The sequence below is a fragment of the Phascolarctos cinereus genome, unplaced genomic scaffold (genome assembly GCF_003287225.1).
Source record: "Phascolarctos cinereus isolate Bilbo 61053 unplaced genomic scaffold, phaCin_HiC Scaffold_4;HRSCAF=312, whole genome shotgun sequence".
Taxonomy (NCBI): Eukaryota; Metazoa; Chordata; class Mammalia; order Diprotodontia; family Phascolarctidae; genus Phascolarctos; species Phascolarctos cinereus.
The window spans coordinates 132,830,221-132,849,528 of NW_027555847.1; the positions used below are offsets into that span (position 1 = coordinate 132,830,221).

Consider the following 19,308-nt stretch of genomic DNA (forward strand, 5'->3'; position numbering starts at 1 on the left):
TAAAAGAACAGAGACTGTGAATTCTGGAGTCTTCATGTTGTTCTTAGGGAAAACACAGGTGTGTTGTGTTCTAAACAGCACAGTGTAGGAAGGACATTAATAAGTTGAAGTATCCAAAGGAAGGTGACTAAGCTAGTGAAGAGCCTACAGAGCATGACATACAAAGATCTCTTGAAAGTGCTAGGAATTTGAAGCCTGGAGAAGAGAAGAATTAGGAAAAGACATAATATATGTCTTCAAGCATTTAAAAGACTTCTATGTGGAAAGAGAGATAGGCCCTGGAGAACCAAACCAGGAGCAATGGGTGGCAGTTTTAAAGAGGCAGATTTGAGTTAGTTTTAAGGGAGGAAAAAAAACCCAACTTCCTAAGAATAAGAGCAATCCAAAAGTGAAATGGGCTACCTCAGAAAGCAATTACGTCCCTCACTTACTAGCTGCCTTTGAGAGATTGGGTGACCATTTTTCACGTATGTTGTGAAGAGGTTTCTTGGATACATATTGAACTAGATAAACTATGAAGTTCCATCCATCATCTGTGAAATTTTGTGATTCTGTCACTTTAACCAAGTGATAGATAGCTCTAACCTCTGACTTTTGGAGTCTTAGAATACTAAAATGACAAAGATAATGAATGCATGTTTGAACTCGAATGTTTTAGAGATTAACCTGTAAGAGAGAGAAAAACCTAATGCTTTAGCTGTATTGCTGATGTCCTAATTAAACAGATGTAGGCCACAGTTACCACTCCACGCTCATGTGCCTGAAAGAACCAGTGTTGAACACTTATTTTTCACACTGTACACATGAAGACAGTATTGTTCAGTTTGAAGATCAGGTACAATTTTTTTGTTTTGTTTTGTTTTTTGTGGGGTTTGTGTGTGTGTGTGTGTGTGTGTGTGTGTGTGTGTGTGTGTGTGTGTGAGGCAGTTGGGGTTAAATGACTTGCCTAGGGGTCATACAGCTAGTAAGTGTCAAGTGTTTGATCTGAGGCCGGATTTGAACTCAGGTCCTCCTGACTTCAGGGCCAGTGCTCTATCCACTGCACCACCCAGATGCTCCTAGGTACCATTTTTTAAAATGTTATTTGCAACCACACTTCTTAGAAATACGGATTGTGTCTGTTGCTCAGGGGTAGGGAATGATTGTATTTTGTTTAGAGTCATAAGATTGAGCTGAAACTTACCGTTGGAAACTTCTAGTCCAATGATATACTCTCTTTGAACCCAGAGAGGCTGGGTTTTTGTTTTGTTGTTTTGTTGTTGCCGAAGACACACAATAAATAACAGGGGGAGGATTCAAGCCTGAGTCTTCCAATTCCAGATAAATGTATTATGGATAGGTGTAATAGCATATCATATGGTCTGACGTTCTTTAGATCAGTCCTATTCGGATGCCCCATTGTAACATAGAGGCATTCATTGTAACATGGATTCTCAAAGGGTTTTCCAGCAGAGTGCAAACTATAGTAGGTCTTACTAATCTAGAGAGGCTTGAGGGACAGTCTCCATGATGGACTGTGTCTAATATCTCTTAGAAAATGAATTTTTGGCCATGTTGAACCTACATCCAGCCCCAAATAAATATTGTTTCTGGAGATGCTGTTGTAATACTAAGAAGAAAAACAATATCCATATTTTGCAGGCTGACTAAATGAAGCAGCAAAAATTAGTTTACTTGCAACTCTCCCCCTGTGGTCCTTGGAAAAGCTGTGAACAAAGGGAGAGAAAGATGGAACTGTACCATCCTTTTCTTTAACCCTACTGAGCCATTGTGGTTTCATGTTTCTTTATGAATTCCAAGTATCAAAAAATAATCAAAATGAGAATAGAGAAATAATGTAGCTGTTGGGACAACCTCAACTCACAGAATGGGTTCCCCAGATAAGGTTTCACTAGTTTTGAGTTACTCTGCTTTTTCCTTTCTACTCAAATCCATAATTCATGAGCCTCCACCAATGAATTTTCTTTTACTAGTAAGTCAGAAGACCCAATAAGTTGAAAGCATCAGCATTAAATGTAATAACATAACAAAAATAGCAATAAATCCTTTCCCCAAATACTTCCACAAATACATGTACAATTGGTGGAAAGAGTAAGCCTATAGAAAGGACCTGTGTCAAAAGGCACACATGTAGGATCACATGTAGAGAGGCATACACAGAGAGAACATGTGTAGCAAGGACTCAAGTAGCAAACACATATGTCTGAGATGGATGGGAAACTTGTCATTGATATGACAGGGCTTCTTACATCTTCTAGCAGTCTTTTTCTGCTACTCCCAACAGACCTGCATGACACAGGTCTTGTTTGTTTTATGATCGCCCTAAGGTGTTGCTCCCTACTAGTTTCACATGGTATTACTCTGTTGGTGCCACATCCCAATACAGGTCACTGCCAACCACAATTCCACTGTGCATCAGGTTGCAGAATTTCTTTCTGCTCCCCAGCTTCTGGCTTCAGCTGAATTCTTTATCAGGGGTTTTTCTTTGTCATACGAAGATGAGTAGACCCAGCCATGTTCTTTTTGTTTTAAGGTGCCAGGGCTTTCTATAGGTCTTTTAAAAAGCAGAAACTGGTAATGCATATAGCCCTTGTACTAGAGGAGGGATCCTTCCTGGTGTTGTTTTTCTTCTTTCTTTGTGGTGTGAATGGTTTGTATATTTCTTTCAGAATATCGTCTAAAACTCTCTCCAGTGAACGCAGAGAAGAGTCACTCTTAGCTGGGTGGTGACTCAGACTTTACTTTTTTTTTTTTTAACATCATTTCCTGTTCATCTGATATCACTCTCTAGCTTAAGACTTAACTAGCAAGTCTGTGTGGCTCCTTGCTTAACTCCTAATAGATAAAGCAATACCTAGTTATCACCCATGCAGAGGTTATCCTTTCAGCAGACTGCCAAGGGCACTAGAGTTTGCGCTCTCCTAGACTCTCAATTCTAAAATTCCTTTTCTGCTCCCATGCAAATAAATAGGGAAAAGCTGGAGCTGTGGAAACTAGAAGAAAATTGAGCTCCTATTTAAGGTCTTTATCTTCTTTGGTCTAGCCACATTCTTGCCTTTATTATGTATATTACTTTAACTCATTTGAGGGATGTGTGTGTGTGTGTGTGTGTGTGTGTGCATACAGCCACTTTTTCTCAGGCATCTTGCATATAACCATAGCCCCTCTCAGCGGTTTGTTTTTGAACATTGGGATATTTTTTTCCCCTCTGTCCTTAGCCTGTACTGCGGAAGAGGCAGCTAGGTGGCACAGTGGATAGAACACCGAGACACTCCAGATCACTTAACCCTATTTGCCTCAGTTTCTTCATCTGTTAACAAAAAAAAAAAGGAAATGGGACACCATTCTGATATCTTTGCCAAGAGAACCCCAAATGGGATCATGAAGAATCAGATACAATTGAAATGACTCAATAACAATAATGTATTGTAGAAGAACCTAAAGCTTTCTTTAGGGAGGGAACATTATGTAGTAGAGAGAATTTGGGATTATTTATAATCAGGGTGCCTGAATTCAAATCCCTGTTTACTATCTGTGTGATCCCCAGTAATTTACTTAACCTCTCATCCTCAGTTTCCTCATTGGTAAAATGTATGGGTTAGGACTAGACAATCCCTAGGTTCCTTTCCTGCTGTAAAATCTTATGCTATAACAAGAAAATGCATTATTTTAAAATCAGAATTTACACAATATAAAATGTGTGAGAAACAAAGAAAAAAGACTAAGACTGTTTATATTCCCAGAGAGAAAAGTTTACCTTTTCAATAGCATTTAGTTTGGCAAAGTGGCTTATTCATGGATCATTTAAGACCCTAGGATCGTAGATCTAGAGGTGAAAGGGATCTCATAAGTCACTGAATACACACACACACACACACACACACACACACACACACACACACACATATTTTACAGAAGGAAAAAATTGCTCAGGAAGGGGAATTGATTTGCCCTGTCTGCTGAGAAAAAGTCAGTAAGTGACAAAGCCAGGATTCAAACCCAAGTCCTTTGACTTCAAATCCTATGGATTGCTTCCTATGAAGAAGCCTTAAAGTAAAATACTTTGTATTTCTAGTGTCTACTAACTTTGCACATAATTGATCCATCAATCATAGATTATTTTATGTATTTTTAGAATTCCTATCTAAGCCTCATAAAAGCATATGTAAATTTGAGAGCAAGTTACAGTGGATAATTCTGCTCCCTACATAAAACCAACAAGCCTAGGTACGTGTGGGTCTTTAGAGTCAAAGAATTTCCTTTGCCACATTTAATTCCAGAAAGCTCTTGTTGGCCACCAAGAATTTGGAGCAGGAATGCTTATGACAAGGGGGAAGGGTATGTACTATGATGTCAATTCTGAGTTACTATAACATCACTAAATTAATCAAGGACTCTGCTTTCTCTCTCTTGTCTCCAGTCAGCTGACCTACTGGCCTAGAACATATTGCTTTAGCTCCCAAAGGATGACTGGCTGTTACTTCCCATTCTCATCCTCACTCTCAAACTGCATCTCTATCTCGTCTCATGTATCTTAAAATTAATGTGCTTTCTTGAAGACTTTCCAGAGCATTTCAGGTTAATTAGCCAGCGAGGCAATTGAGAGAGATTATAACAACCCCCCAAATTGCCGATCAAAGGCAACTGGATCTTTTTCACCCCCTTCCAATGGTGGAGACAGTGAGCTCTATTCAGAGCTTTTTGCCGGAAACAAATGGAGTGGAAAAGTACACAAAGTACCACAATTATGTAATTTTGCAGTTTTCCCCTCTTAAAATAAACTCTAGTGTGTGCCTTTTCCCAACCTCAGCTATGCTACTGGGAGAGCTGCAGGTCAGAGCTGGAAGAGAAGGAAGCCCTCTCCTGTGCCAACAGGCCACTGTTGACTGAACACATTAAGGAAAACAAAAATTTTCCAGCATCACAGGTGCCTGTAGGTTGGGGATATTGGGGGGAGCCTTAATTCACTAACCAACTCAGCAAACAGAGTTTACCTCAATGTTCTTTATTGAGTAAACAGTCTATTCTCACTGGGAAAACTGCATCACACAACTCCCATGTTCTACAGACATATGGAGCCCATTCTGAAGGAACACACACAGGCAATGCTGTCTTAACTTTGCTTCTCTTTTCATCCTCCACTACTCCCCCGTTCTTGGATGATTTAGTAGGAAGCCAGTTACATGTCGGGCAGTTGAACTATGTTTTCACTGAAAAGTGACCGTTTTTTGTGTTGGGTTTTAGAAGTCATGCCATAGCTATAAAGGACTGGGCAAAAGCAAGAAGGAAAAAAGTCTCTTGTTATAGTAGAGTCATTGTTATTTAAGTCTAATAGGAACAGATTCTCTCTGCTGATTGTTTTAGAGCTTGATTACTTGGTTCTAGCGTTAAGTCCTGGCCATTCATGAGTACTGTTACCATTTAGATTTAAGATTGTCCCTTCCTTAAGAGTTGGGTCTACACTCATGTAAATCTTCCTAATAGATAATTTCCATTCTACCTTTCCCATGCTCAGGAACCCAACCAGATTCAGTTCCTCCACAATAAGTCCTTTTACTCTAACAGGAACTTTGCCCCCTCCAGACAACCTGGTCTACTTACTGTTCCTCCTCTCCCTACTCTATTACCTCTCCATGCCATTGCTCCTATTATCCCTCTCTCCACCACCTCTCTCCGCTGTAATGCCTGTCTGCTTCTCCACCAGTCCAAACTTTCCCATCCTGTAAGATTCAACACCAGTCCTACTTTCTCCAAACTACTTCAAGATATATAGTGTAGTACTGCTTTCTGTCCCTCTATACATATATTCTTAGTACATTACACTGTAGCAAGTGTAGATGAGAGATAAAGTTTAGAAAAGACAAGGCCCCTGTATTGTTCAGTTGTTTAACCTATATAAGTTTAGATAGACATAGATCCTAGCCTTGTGGATTCTTGAGCTCTAGAGCTAGCAGAAAGCTTAGAGATCAACTATTCTATGATCACATGCTCCTTTACCTTGTGAAATCTACATATCTTATGGCATTATTCTTAAAATTTATGTATATATAAATACACATACACACACAAACACAAACACACACCATCTCCTTACAGACTGTCCATGTCTTAAATTTGTCTTAGGGAGTCCTCCGTAGCATATATTACAATGGTAGACACACATTGGGTGCTCAGTAAAAATTTGTTGTTTAGTTGAAAACTATTTCTATCCTTTTGTTTCTATTAGAAAGCTATAAAATGCTTTGATATTTGGTTCCAGAACCTAATCTCTGCTCCAAGGCCTAATCACATTTGGGGCTCTGTTGCCCAGTGGAATTCTTTTTGGAGCATGGAGCATGGAAACAAGAATGTACCGTTTCATGTTTTCCTAAATATAGGCCTAGCTAAGCCCTCTCATTCAAAAGCATTTGGTTTCTTTAAAGTTTACTAATTTCCTAAAAGTTCCCACCACTGGGATATTGTAATATTTATCTGAACCTGGAGATCTTTGAGAACTCTGAGAACAAACTCTGCCTTGCTGACAATGGGAAAATATTATGTTTATGCCTAGCAGAATTTCTTATTCCTATTGCATGTTCACCAAATATTCCTTGATGGGAAAGACTGAAGGCTTTTAATGAGAGGTGGGGATAGTAGTTCATGAAGAGCCCTAGTATCAAAGTCAAGGACCTAGTAAAACCCACTCTGTGGCTTACTTCCTCTCTCTAAGTCTCAGTTTCCTAATCTATCTAATGAGGAAGTAAGTGATGTTTATGTTTCTTCTTAGCTGTAAGGTTTATGATCCTAGGGAATGGTTTAGAGGACCAAACACTGGGCTGAGCAACAGGAGACCTGAAGTTCTGTTAATCAAGCCTCTTCCACCAACGTTGCTGTGTGATTTTTGACAAGTCACATCCCTTCTCTGGGCTTCAGTTTCTTCATCTTTAAAATGGAGAGCTTGGATTAGATGACCCCTAAATTCTGACATCTTATGTCAGATTCTGTGCTGAACAATTCTCCTTTTTACATTGGCACCCAGCTTGAACCAAGTGGCTGAGAATTCTGGAATTAAGTTTATTGATAGTTTGGTTTGGTTTTTGAAAACCAGCAGCGTATTTTTGTACCCCCCCCAAAAAAAATCCAAGCTGTTTGGGGATTTGAGTGAAAGCTTGGATTACTGTGCCTTTTATCCAAATCAGTGCCCTTTCCCCTCCTTCCTTTCTACCTTATAAAAATCATGGTTAGCCAGTAGGGATTCTTTCATACTTCTGGCAGAAAAAGCTTTGATGGCTTTGAGTGATTGATTGATTGTCTCCTCCAATCTGATCTCTTCATCCTTCACCCTCCCTGGAATAATGAACAGGCTGGTCTCCCAATTAATAACTGCCTCTCTTGTCAATTTGCATTAACTGAGTAAGCAGGGGTCAGAAAGCCAAAAAACCAGTCCAAACTAAAGGTTTGAGCTTACAATTGCCTTGAAAAAAATCAAACATTGTTTCAGTGAAGTTTTTTTTTTAATAATCTGTGTAACCGGAAAATTTTTTACATTCATCACATTTCAAGATAGTGAAGTGGGGGAATGAAGTGTCCTGCTTTTACTTGGTCTCCTTAGTTTCAGCTGCCTGCTGACAGTACTGAGCTATGTAAAACAACCCCTTTTCTCAGAACTTATGGAAGATCACACCTAGTTCCATTTGTAATCTTTTCTACCTGATTCCTAAAGGGTTTTCTTTCATATATATTAAAAAAAAAGGCAAAAACTGTCTCAAAACAGCTTTGGGAATATCCTAGAAGAATTTACAGAGAAAAAACCCTTCACATTCACTTGAAACAGTTTCCACCCAAGGAAAAGCTCTCCAGGGCATTTTAGACCTTTCACCTCCTTGACCCAGGAAGTATGAAGACCATGACCTCCCACCTCTTTGTTGAAATGGACTTGGCAGAACTCCTTGACCCCTAGGGTTGCTTCTTCCTGTCCCGGTGTCAGAGGAAGGAAGGATGCGGTCTCTTGTCCTTAGGGGTTACAGCAGCCTCAAACCCATAGAAAGAAACAGCTTTATTAATTCCAGCTTTGCTAATAAGGAATTACAATAGTTGTGGGATTTGGCAGTATAACCGTAGTCAATTGCCATGCACAGTGCAATTTTCCCCTGTATTGTTTGTATTTTTGATTTAGCTACAAATAATTTAAAGATGTGTTGTGTCTCCTCCAATTAAAATGGATGTTTTCAGCTTTTATGCTGTCAGAGTTTTAAAACAAATATAATGAATTTGAATTTGTATTAAAGGGAAAAAAATGTGTGTGTATGTATATGTGTGTGTGTGTGTGTGTATACATATGTGTAATGCTACAGTTGGTAGCATTGTGCTACTTAAAATGCTATAAACTAATCCTATAACCCTAACAATGTATAATATATTAACTGTTACTATTTAGAGTTGTTATGCTACTTAATTAGTCACTTATTTTTTCTTCTCTAAATTATAAATTTTGGAGGCTTATATATTAAACAGAAAGTACCTGGAGTTTAGAAAGTTCTGATTTAAATGAGGACAGACAGCACGAGCAATATATACTGTAACTCATTAGTTAGTCTAGAATTCTCGAGAAGTACTTGAACAATTCAGCTTAATTCACTGGTCACCACCTAGATTGGAAGACAGAGGACCAAAACTCTGAGCTCAGTGCTATTACTAACTTGATGTATGACCTTGGGTAGATCATTTTCCCATTTCTGAGACTCAGTTTGTGCTTTTGTTAAATGAAGGGATTAGAGTAAATAACCTCTCAAGGCCTTTTCAGCTCTACAGCCCTGTGACCCTTTTTATAAATCTGACATTCTAGGACATGTGCAGCATGGTATATAGTTAACATCAGTGATTTATATACCAAATGGCCCAAGAATCTAAGTTTTATCAGCTTAAAACTTCACTGAGACTCTTGGGGTACCTTGTATAACAAATGCTCGAAAAAATGATTGTTGGATTGGACGATAGAGGAAATACCACTGGATATGAAAAGACCTGCGTTCAGATCTATCCCTATGTAAATGTTCAACAAGTCACTGCACCTCCAGAGTTCTCAATATTGTCCTTTGTAAAATGAGGAGGTTGGGCTGGGAGGGTGCATGCTTGTAATCCCTAAGTTACAGTGGGCTGAAGCAATCAGGTGTCCTCATGTAGTCCAGCACCAATATAATGGGCCCCCCAAAATGGAAGGCCACCAGGTTGCCTAAGGAGGAGGTGAACCAGCCCAGATTGGAAATGGAGCAGGTCCAAGCTTCCATGCTTATCAGTAGTGGGATCAGGCCCATGAGTATCCACAACACTTCCAACCTGGATGAGATAAGGGAAACTCGGGCTTAAAAAAGGAGGGGGTGGGGTTGGACTCAAATGATTTTAAGACTCCTTCAGCTTTAACGTCCCAAGACTTTTCTTTCTCTGTAAATGACAATTTAGGATAAAAGATTTTGCTATGCTAATTCAGTCAGTTAATATATATGATTTATCTCTTTTTTCCACAGACACAGCCTGTACCTAACCCTATAGCCTACTACTTGCACCAGTCCCCATGGTGGTTTCACCAGTTTGAGACCTTAAGCAATCATTTCATCGAGCTGGTGGTGCCATTTTTTGTCTTTTTGGGACGCCGTATGTGTATCATTCATGGAATTGTGCAGATCCTGTTCCAGGTGAGTTTTTTTAGTGTGCATTTCTCTTTTCAGAACTTTTTCGAAAAATATGAAAGCAGCCTGTCATTTTTACAAGGTTTCTCATTTCTTTGTTATTGGGATCAAAGATTGGTAAGTCAGAGGCAACTTTTGCTTTTGCCATAGACTTGGCTTACAACTCACAGGCAGGCTCCTTCCTGTCTCTTTGGGCCCCCAATTCCTTTCTGCAGTCATCTTCCCAGAGCTCTGTAAGAATTGGGAAGGAGTGACCCACAGTCTGCTAGAAGTTGGCCTTTTCCCTGGAAGATAATGAAGGGGCTGGAGTTGAAGATCAATTAACTCTTTCTGGCTTTGTTTCCCTTAGCTTTTGGCTAAATGGTGGCCTAACAGCATCCTCAGATACTTTCTTACCGTCCTTACAGCCAGGAAGGGGCCTATTCCCTTACAGAAAGGTCTAGCCAGAACTTTTAAAGACCCCTGGTACTTCTCCAGAGAACAAGTCACTACAGAGTACCTCCCTTGGGTACTTGGATGGGAATGACTCTCTCTAGAGTTGCTTTGCAGGCTGGTAGTTGCCCAGGGTGACATCACACCCCTGAAAGTCAACTTTTAGAGTTGATTTGAAAACTCTGGCTAGAGCCTTGTAAAAAGGACTTCAGAAATAAAAAAAAATTCAAATTGATGTTAGGGAGGCCTCTAGGGATTTGCTAATGGATACAGGACCTTTCACGTCTAGGTCGTCAGTTCAAATCCAGCCCAAATTGCTAGCGACTGAAAGTCATCACTGTGTGATGGTTGGGAGGGGAAACCTGTACGAAGTGAGTTATTGATGTCAGTGGAGCTCCTGCCAGTCAGTGGTCCCCCTTGTAATTGACACTAATTGGCCCCCTGGTTGGCAGACTCAGCTCAGGGATGGGGGTGGGGGTAGGGGGAAGAAAGCAGGTCTGCCTGCACCATGGAGACCATACTGCCTTTTTATCCCTCAGTGCAAGCCCTCCAGGTCAATATTGAGTCCTGAGCTGGGAGGGAAGCGAAGGTGGAAGGCTCAGCCTTAGCACTTCCTCCACCATGGCCTCGGGATTCAAAAATAGAGGCATTTCATTTCCAGGGCTATTGAAACTTGCTCTTTCCACTAACCTTAAAAATGAAACAACGCGGGGGGGGGGGGGAAGGAAGGCAGGAACAATCGTTCCTTGGGCTTTTCTTTTGGAATCCCACATCCTGTCCTTTGTCAGCAGGACATATAGCACACCACATGGACGGCCCTGATCTGGCAGAAAAGCAAAGACCCTGCCGGGCACTGGGTTTGATTTTTCTTTGCACTCACCCTGGTTCATGGGGAGCTCCAGCATTTATTACCATCTCAATGTGGTTTTCTGTATGAAGCAGTTAAGACAAAGGGTAAAAGACAAATGCCAGACCTGCTGTCCCACAAAGGGCCAAATGGTATGGAATAATTTTATGGTAAATACAAACAATGTAGACAGCCATTCTGTGTAATCCAAGCCCAGACCTTCAGGTGATCCCTACATGGTTTGAGGGATTTGGGCTGAAGCAGATTTTAACATTTCAAGTATTCAGGTAATCATGACTGCGAAGCAGATTTGTCCAGTTGCTGGCACTCACATTATTCCCCTTTTCTAAAAGTATTTTTTTCTCTCTCCTAGATTTGTATTTTAAATGCCACGCTTGCTCCATCAGCAATTTTCAAATGAGTGGAATTGTAACCAGCAATAGCCAGTGAGCTCATTTATGAGGCACAGAGTTCTGTGAAGGACCGGGATAGATTAGTGTCAGCGACATTGTGTTATGTCATTCATTCCATTTACTTTCATCTACTTATTGCTATTAGAGTCATATCATTGTGCCTGGTGTCTACTGCCTGCAGTAGGTTATAAATACAGTAGAACGTGGACAAAGCTAAAAGGCTTTGTCAAGAAATTAACTCTGTATTCTTGATTGTAACACTCTGATTGAATAATACTTTTTAAAGTCAATTGCTAACGGTTTTTAGATTAGGTACAAAAAATGAATAGGTAGTTTTTCTTGCAGTGTAAGTCACAGTTATCAATTATAGGATACATCATCAGACACCTGGAAACACACAGGGAACCGACAGCCAGAAATTATTGGAGGGGCAAAGTGAAATTGAAGGGGAATGTGCCATCATTGGATTTTGGGGGTTGTTAGGGGCATGGTCTTGGGTGTCATCTTCATTTCCTGCCACTTTCATCAGAAGCGCATCTTGCAGGGGGTTAGAACCAAGGACTCTTCACCAGAAAGGTCCCTGCCAGCCTGTTCTACTGCAGATGGGGCAGGAGTACGAGGGCCTAAAGAAGCTCCCTGGCAGCCATAGGCCAGAGTACTCGTGCCCCCTCTGTTTCTAGCCCACCATGTCCTGGGAGTGGGGGAGGTAGGGGTACATTCAGTCCTACAACTGGGAGAAGGGAAACAACTCCATGCCTTGTCTCTACTCCTGGTCTCATACAGGGAATGTGTCCTTAGGTGGGGCTTGGGAAACTAAAGACTATGGCTGGGAGGTACAGGAGCCCCTGAATTATGTTTTGCTTTTACCTTGGGAGGCCGCAGAAAGAGTATTGATTTAGAGTCTAGAGAATCTGAATTTAAATCTTGGCTCTTCCTTTTAATACCTGTGGGACACTAGGCAAATCATTTGACTTCTCTGGTCCTCAGTTTCTCCATCTGCAGAATGAGTGAATTAGATTCTATAAATTCAAAGGTCCCTTTCATTATTTTGATTATTTTCATTGTAATTCAAGATTTTTGTGTTATTGTAAAATGATAAAATATATTTTTCATTTTATTGAATAAAATATAAGCTAAAATCATTAATATAGGTTATTTAAACTAATAACTACTTAATTAGCTAATGATTTATTACCTTCTCCTGAGAGAGGTAACAAATTTTTTTTTTTACTGAAGAAGAGGGTTTCACTACTTTAAAATCATTGGAATATGCATAATTAGCTTACATTTTGATAGGGCTCGCAGTTTACAAAGTGCTTTTCTAACAAGTGCCCCCTATTGCAATCCCCATTTTATAGAGGACAAAACTGAGGCTAAGAGAGAAAAAACATGACTTGTTTACACTTAACTGAGGCAGAGAGCCAGGATCTTCTGACTCTAAATCTATGGCTCCTTTTACTTTCACTGAGGTGCATTGAACAAGCTTATTTAAACAGTTGTCCTCTAAGGATATATATGCTATTATGCATTATTCAGCACTTTGAGAAACCTGGAAAAGGTTACTACAGAGTTGTGGGGAAAATTCACGTTTTGTTTCTCTTTCTTTTTCCTGTGATGTCTGCTTTGGTGAGGGTAGAGGGAGCAGAGGGGAGGAAAGTTATAGGAGAAGGTTTATTTTTTTGTTGTTTTATTGATGTGATGACATAATGGAAAGAACATTGGTTCTGGAGGCAGAGGACCTAGTTTCAAACCCTCACTATAACATTTACTACCTGTGTGTCCTTGGGTAAACAACTTGACTTCCCTGGGCGTCAGCTTCCTCACCTATAAAATGAGGGGGTTGAAGTAAATGGTCTGCAATGTCCTCTGATCTGATGATCCTTTCATTTCTCGCCATTTGTTTCTCTATCTGTCTATGCTGTACTCCTACTGAACTCTGCTCTAACCCAACCTGACCTACAAAATGACAGTACATACGACATGCTGTACTTTTAGTCCCCCATATATTTGCTTCAGGAGTTCTTAACCTGAGAATCTGTGAACTTGTTTGTAGAAAGTATTTTGATAACTGTATTTCAATATAATTGGGTTTCTTTATAATCCAGTGTGTTTTACTTTATGCATTTAAAAACATGATTCTGAGAAGGGGTCCATAGGCTTCACAAGACTGTGACAGGGGCCCATGGCCCAAACTAGATTGAGGAAGAAGGATTTTCCAGAGCCAAGATCAGTTTTTGCAATTATTCTGAATTCGCAATTCTGATGCTGTCTTCCTTTACATTACTATAGTAATTGTATATTGTTCTCCTGTATTTGAATTCTTCATTCTATATTACATCAGTTCACATCTCTCCAAATTCCTTGTAGTCATTATTTCTTATGGTATTATTGTTATTTCTTAACCTATTTCATTTCTAAATCAACAACAATTTGGGCAACCATTCCCATTTAATGGGCATTCACTTTATTTCTGGTTTGTTTACTTCCACAGAAGTGCAGCTATGAATATCTTGGCCCATATGGGATCTTTCTTTCTGTCTTTGACCTCTTTCGGGTAGAGGCCCTGGAGTGGAATCACTTCCTGAGACTTCTTTAGGGCTACCTAGATCTCCCCAAAGAGGTAGGAAGTGGGACCAATAGCTGAGCAGGGAGTAGCATTGCACTGGCATGAAAGCATTTTAAGTTCAACTTAAAGTCTCCAAAGTCTAAATGAAAAGAATACAGATTAAAAGTATCTTTTGAAAGCTAGGTGTTCCAAGTCAGCATGAAAAGGGGGTAGATTGAACCTGCCCAGCTCGGTCTATGCCCCTGTTGTTTGGCCATTGACAGATGGCTTGCTTTCTCTGTACTAGGACACAGAATGAAAGAAAAGTACTTTCCTTATAGCCTGCCAATTTTGACTTTGTGGCAATTTTGAGGTTTTGCATCATGATATTGTTTCTGTAAATGTCCTATACATGTCAAATTGTGGCTACAGCTTTTATCCTTCAAATTTAAGTCCTAAATCAGATATTCCCTAAGAGATGGTTTGGGGTAATGGTCCAGGGTCTCTCTTTCAAGTGATAGGTTCTGTACTAGACTGTCTAGCCCACAGACCTGACTTCCAGGCCCAGATCTACCATTGCCTTCATTGCTTCATAATCATAGGTAGACATGTGAATTTGGGGTCACAGGTTTCAATTTTATTTATCTATAAAAAAGAAATGAGAATTGCTTTTTCTGTGCTACCCTACAGAGCTCTTAAATACAAGATTTTTGTAATTGGTCCATGAGTGGCCCCAGAGTGTTAGTTCACCTTCCCAAGTATGCATCTTGGGGCGGCTAGGTGGCGCAGTGGATAGAGCACCGGCCCTGGATTCAGGAGGACCTGAGTTCAAATGTGGCCTCAGACATATAACACTTACTAGCTGTGTGACCCTGGGCAAGTCACTTAACCCCATTGCCCAGCCAAAAAAAAAAAAAAAGAATCTTCTCCAAGTATGCATCTTGTGACCAGAGAAAGATTAAGACATGCAGAGCGCTTTAAAGCCCAGCCTCTGTAAAAGGTCCAGTTCTGCCAAGATAGGAACCTTGCATGAATTTCTTTTGGAAGTCATTATACCATAATGTCTTTAAAACTGAAAGCGTGCTTTATACTTAGCAGATATTAAGCAAAATGATAAGGATCCTAAATTATGAAAAGAGGGACAAAACATATAGAACACAAAGGATCAGTAAGTCCATCACCTTAACTACTTAGCCATTTAGTACTGGCTTTGCCAAGGCCAACACATGACCTTGAGTAAGCCCCTGCCCTTTCTGGCACTGGAGGGTTTATTTATTTTTATCGATAAATGTGTTTAAACACATCATACTGATGCCCAGCATATATTTCCAATTGACTTTTACAATATAGAAGCTCCCCAAACAGTTCAACAAAATGGTTGTGAGATGAGGGGAGCAAGCTCTGAATTTAGAGTCCAAGAACCTTCTTCCATGGCCTTGGGCGAGATCTGAATCTGTGACACTATCAGTATTGAAGTTATCATAACTGATAACTTTAAACTTTATGATTTTTCCATTAATTAGAAGAAAGAATTTGTGCATTATAAATCAGTGTCATCCAGTTTTTGTCATGTGTTTGGCTGCCATTAAAGGTGTTTTTATATACATAGTTACAGTAATTGTATACGTTGTTCTTTTGGATATATTTTGTTCATTCAATGTCACTTCTTATGTCTTCCTATATTTCTTTGAAATCCCTTTGGCACAGTACTTTTCCATTTTATTCATATACAACAGTTTGTTTTGCCATTCCTTGATCATTGGGCACATTGTGTTTACAATTATTTACTATTACAGTAGGGTCTGTTATAAATATTTTAAGACTGATAGATCTTTTATTATCATTAGTAATTTCCATAGAATATAAAACTGATAGTGAGATCTCTGGGTCAAGGGCATAATTCTAAAAACTTTTCCAGAAGGATCCACAGCCTTCCCAAAAGTGAGTTGATCTGTTTTTCTGCATCCCTAACATTTTGATCAATTTAATGCATGCAAAGGAATAATTCATTGTTGTTTTAGTTTACAACTTACTGATTATTCATGATTTTGAGCACTTTTTAGAAGATTATTGACAGTTTGTGTTTCTTCCTTTGAGAACTTTCATTTCCTTTAACCATTTATCTATTGGCGAATGGGTTCTTATCGAGACTTATGTCAATTCCTTATAGATTTTTTAGATGATCTCTGAAAGTCCTTCCAGCTCTAATGATAATGACTCTAATTCCAGACCCTGTTAGCTCTCTGAGATTATTTCTTTCGTGCATAAATATGCCATTAGCCTTTGAGAAACCCATCCATCTGAAGGCCAATTTCCAGTCTTGGCACCGCCTATGCCACCTCCTGCGTACCCAGCTTTGCTTTGGGCCACTCACCTGGAACCAGATTCAGATGGGGCCCAACTTCCTTTCAGGTTTTCTGACATAGCCAGCCAGACATTCTTCCCAGCAACCCCAGCGACCCTGAACGATAAATGCAACTGTTTGCTGCAGGGGGAAAGAAAAAGAGACCAATTTAAGAAGGTGTAATGGTGCTGGAGGGAAAAAAAAAAAAGGAAATTCTGCACTTCATAAAGATGTGTAATGATATATTGATTGTAAATATGGGGATCCAACTAGCTTTTCATTGGCATTTTATTGATACTGGGCAAGTGACTGACTATTTCAGTCTGCTGGGGAAGTTTGCAGAGGAGAAAGGGATCCAGTGTAGTATACAGCTCTGGAATATTTATGGCATTTCAACTCCAACTTGTTTATTCAGTATTTATAGCTGTTTTCTTCATTCAGAATGACTTTTATTGACAATAGGCCGGCTCTGCAAAGGAAGCAATAAACTTTAATGTTGATATGCCACTTAATTTTTGCTTTTCAAGATTTGAATTGACATTATATGCCGAGTTTATTAGACATTTTATAATTGTTATTGGAGTCACGGTGGCTAGGCTAAGTACTTGTATTTTTCCAGATTACTGCTAGTCCACAAGAGTATGGCTTTGTCTGGAGTCTCTGAAAAGGCATAACAGAAAGAACACAAGAGTGTGAACTTTCTTTTTTGACCACTGTGCCTCTGTCCTAAAGTCCTATCCACATTGACACCTTCTTTGGGTTGGGGGTGGGTGGTAGCTGGAAAACAAGAAACTGTAAGCAGTTGGTGTTGCAGTTTTAAGGGTGATACAAGGGGAATAGGATGAAACCTTGATATGTAGCAGGCCTGCACAACAGACAGCCTGCAGACCACTTGTGGCTGGCTAAAGGATTTCAGGTGGACCGCCAAAAATGGAGAGGACGTAAAAGAAAGTAAAGATGTAACGAGTGCTTTGTCTGTGTCCCACTTAACCTGCCTTCCACTAGTCACTATTGTACCCATCGTGTAATTTGGCACTGGGTTGCCACGTTTTCCTGTTTGTCACGTGACACAAGGCAACTAACCATTGTCAGTCTGTCTGTAGTCTAAGAGGAGCAATTTCATGATAAATAAAAATCTTAAATAATATGTGTAATTAATTGATATTAGTTGAAATTTCCATTTTTATGTGGTTTATTTGCAAAATAGTTTAATCATTAATTACACCTTTACTTGTAAAGTGAGTCACTAAAAACCTTTCTGTGGTCCAGAAAAGTTTAGCCTATTTTAATTTTGGCCCCTATGTACTGCCAAGTTGTGCAGGTCTGATCTGTAGTTTTATTGCATTTGCCATCAGTTAGCCAGCACATGCTGAATGCCTACTATATGCAAGACATGGCATCGAGCACTATTGAAGATAAAGGGAAGCTTGGGCTCAGATAATTTCATGTATGTGAAATGTCTTTGAAACTTGAAATGTACTACATAAGTGTGATAGAGAGCCAAAAAGAGTCAGAACTAGAAGGGGCTTTAGAGGTCATCTCATTTGACCCCTCATTTAATAGGAATAAACTGAAGCCTAGAAAGAGGAAATGACATAACCATGGCTATGCAGAATATTTGTAAGATGTAAGTAAGTCAAAGAGCTGTGATTTAGCCAGTGTGGGAATTTCCTCCACCAAAACAGATCACAGATTGTGGCCCATCTATTGCTTAATAGATAGTCTTAGAGAACTGTCTGAGGGTCACAGAAGTTATATGACTTGCCTATAGCAACAAGAGATCAAAGATGGGATTTGTACCTAAGTCTGTCTAACTCCCAATTTGCTGTCCACTATGTCATGCTGCCTATGATAATGATGATGACATATTCGTGTTTGCTGTCTGATAAATGTGATATATGCCCAGGGCTCAAAGACCTTATAGTCTTTTTGCAGTCTAATTAGCAAGATGGGATATATACATGTGAAAAAGTTAATACCACAAGGCAGAACATACTAAGTGCCCTATGGGATATATAAATAATATAGCAAGATTTTAGTGGTGACCACATTCATGTGTATTCTACAGGGTGTGGCTCCTTCATCAGGCTGTTACTTGTTACTCATTCTTATTCTACCCAATTCTAAGGCAATTTAGGGGTATATTATAGTCTTTATTAATTGCTAAAGTTATAACCTTTCTTGTTAATTAGTAATTTAACTCTCAGCCCCCACCCAATTTATTAAACGTTTGATTATTAAATATTAATTAACGGAAGAAATCTCTTTTCCTGTAAGCAATTGCTCATCTCTCTCTATATATAACAAACCCCATAATTTCCTGATCTTATAATTATTAGTAGAGTCACAAATATTTTGCCATTAGCCATCTGGCCCAGCATTCTGTCATTCAGAATTACTATATAGTGAGGCAAAAATAAAACAAAAACCTCTTCCCCTGATACCACTCCCTGCTGTCTTATTCCTATCTAACCCAGGCCTACCCAACTTGTGTGCAGGGTGAAAAAGAGAATACTACTACTACTTCCACACACTCCAAACAATCATAGATACAAAGAGATAGTCACCTGAAGGAGTTAGCAGCTTCAAGGAAAATGACCCCTAGAAGAAGAGAAGAGAACATAGAGAGGAACAGATCTTGGAAACCCAACTGATCAACTTGCTTAGCAGAGATTTGCACATAAGAGGAGCTGTGTGAGGACTCTAGAAAAAGAGAAAGGACTTACAGGAATTATGAGTTAGTTCCATTTGCCACACGTCTAGCCTACAGGTATGCCTTGCCACCGCTGTTCTTTAAAATGAAGCCCACTATTCTCATTAACACTCTGTGTATTTGTGGGACAGTGTTCTCCAGGTTTGTGGGAGGGATATTTTGAAGCAACTGTTTTCAGAGATTCATGGGGGCTCATGACTTCTGGTGTAAGAAGAGCAGGCCCATAGACTCCCCTAGAACCTGTTAGAGTAGCAACCATCATTTGGCAAACCAACCTTAAAGTTCAAGTACAAGATGGAGGATTGGCCCAGAGGGGCACTGTACATAGAGAAGTAACAACAAGATAATT

At 39.6% G+C, this 19,308-nt stretch overlaps 1 protein-coding gene across 2 annotated transcripts in view; it reads left to right on the forward strand.

Annotated features, from left to right (window-relative positions):
• Positions 1-19,308, forward strand: part of LMF1 (lipase maturation factor 1) — a 729,514-nt gene that overhangs the window by 534,848 nt on the left and 175,358 nt on the right. For both annotated transcript variants that reach the window (XM_021006793.2, XM_078152596.1), the window contains one exon: positions 9,504-9,671. In XM_021006793.2, the coding sequence (XP_020862452.1) occupies positions 9,504-9,671 (168 nt within the window). The remainder of the gene's footprint in view (positions 1-9,503; positions 9,672-19,308) is intronic.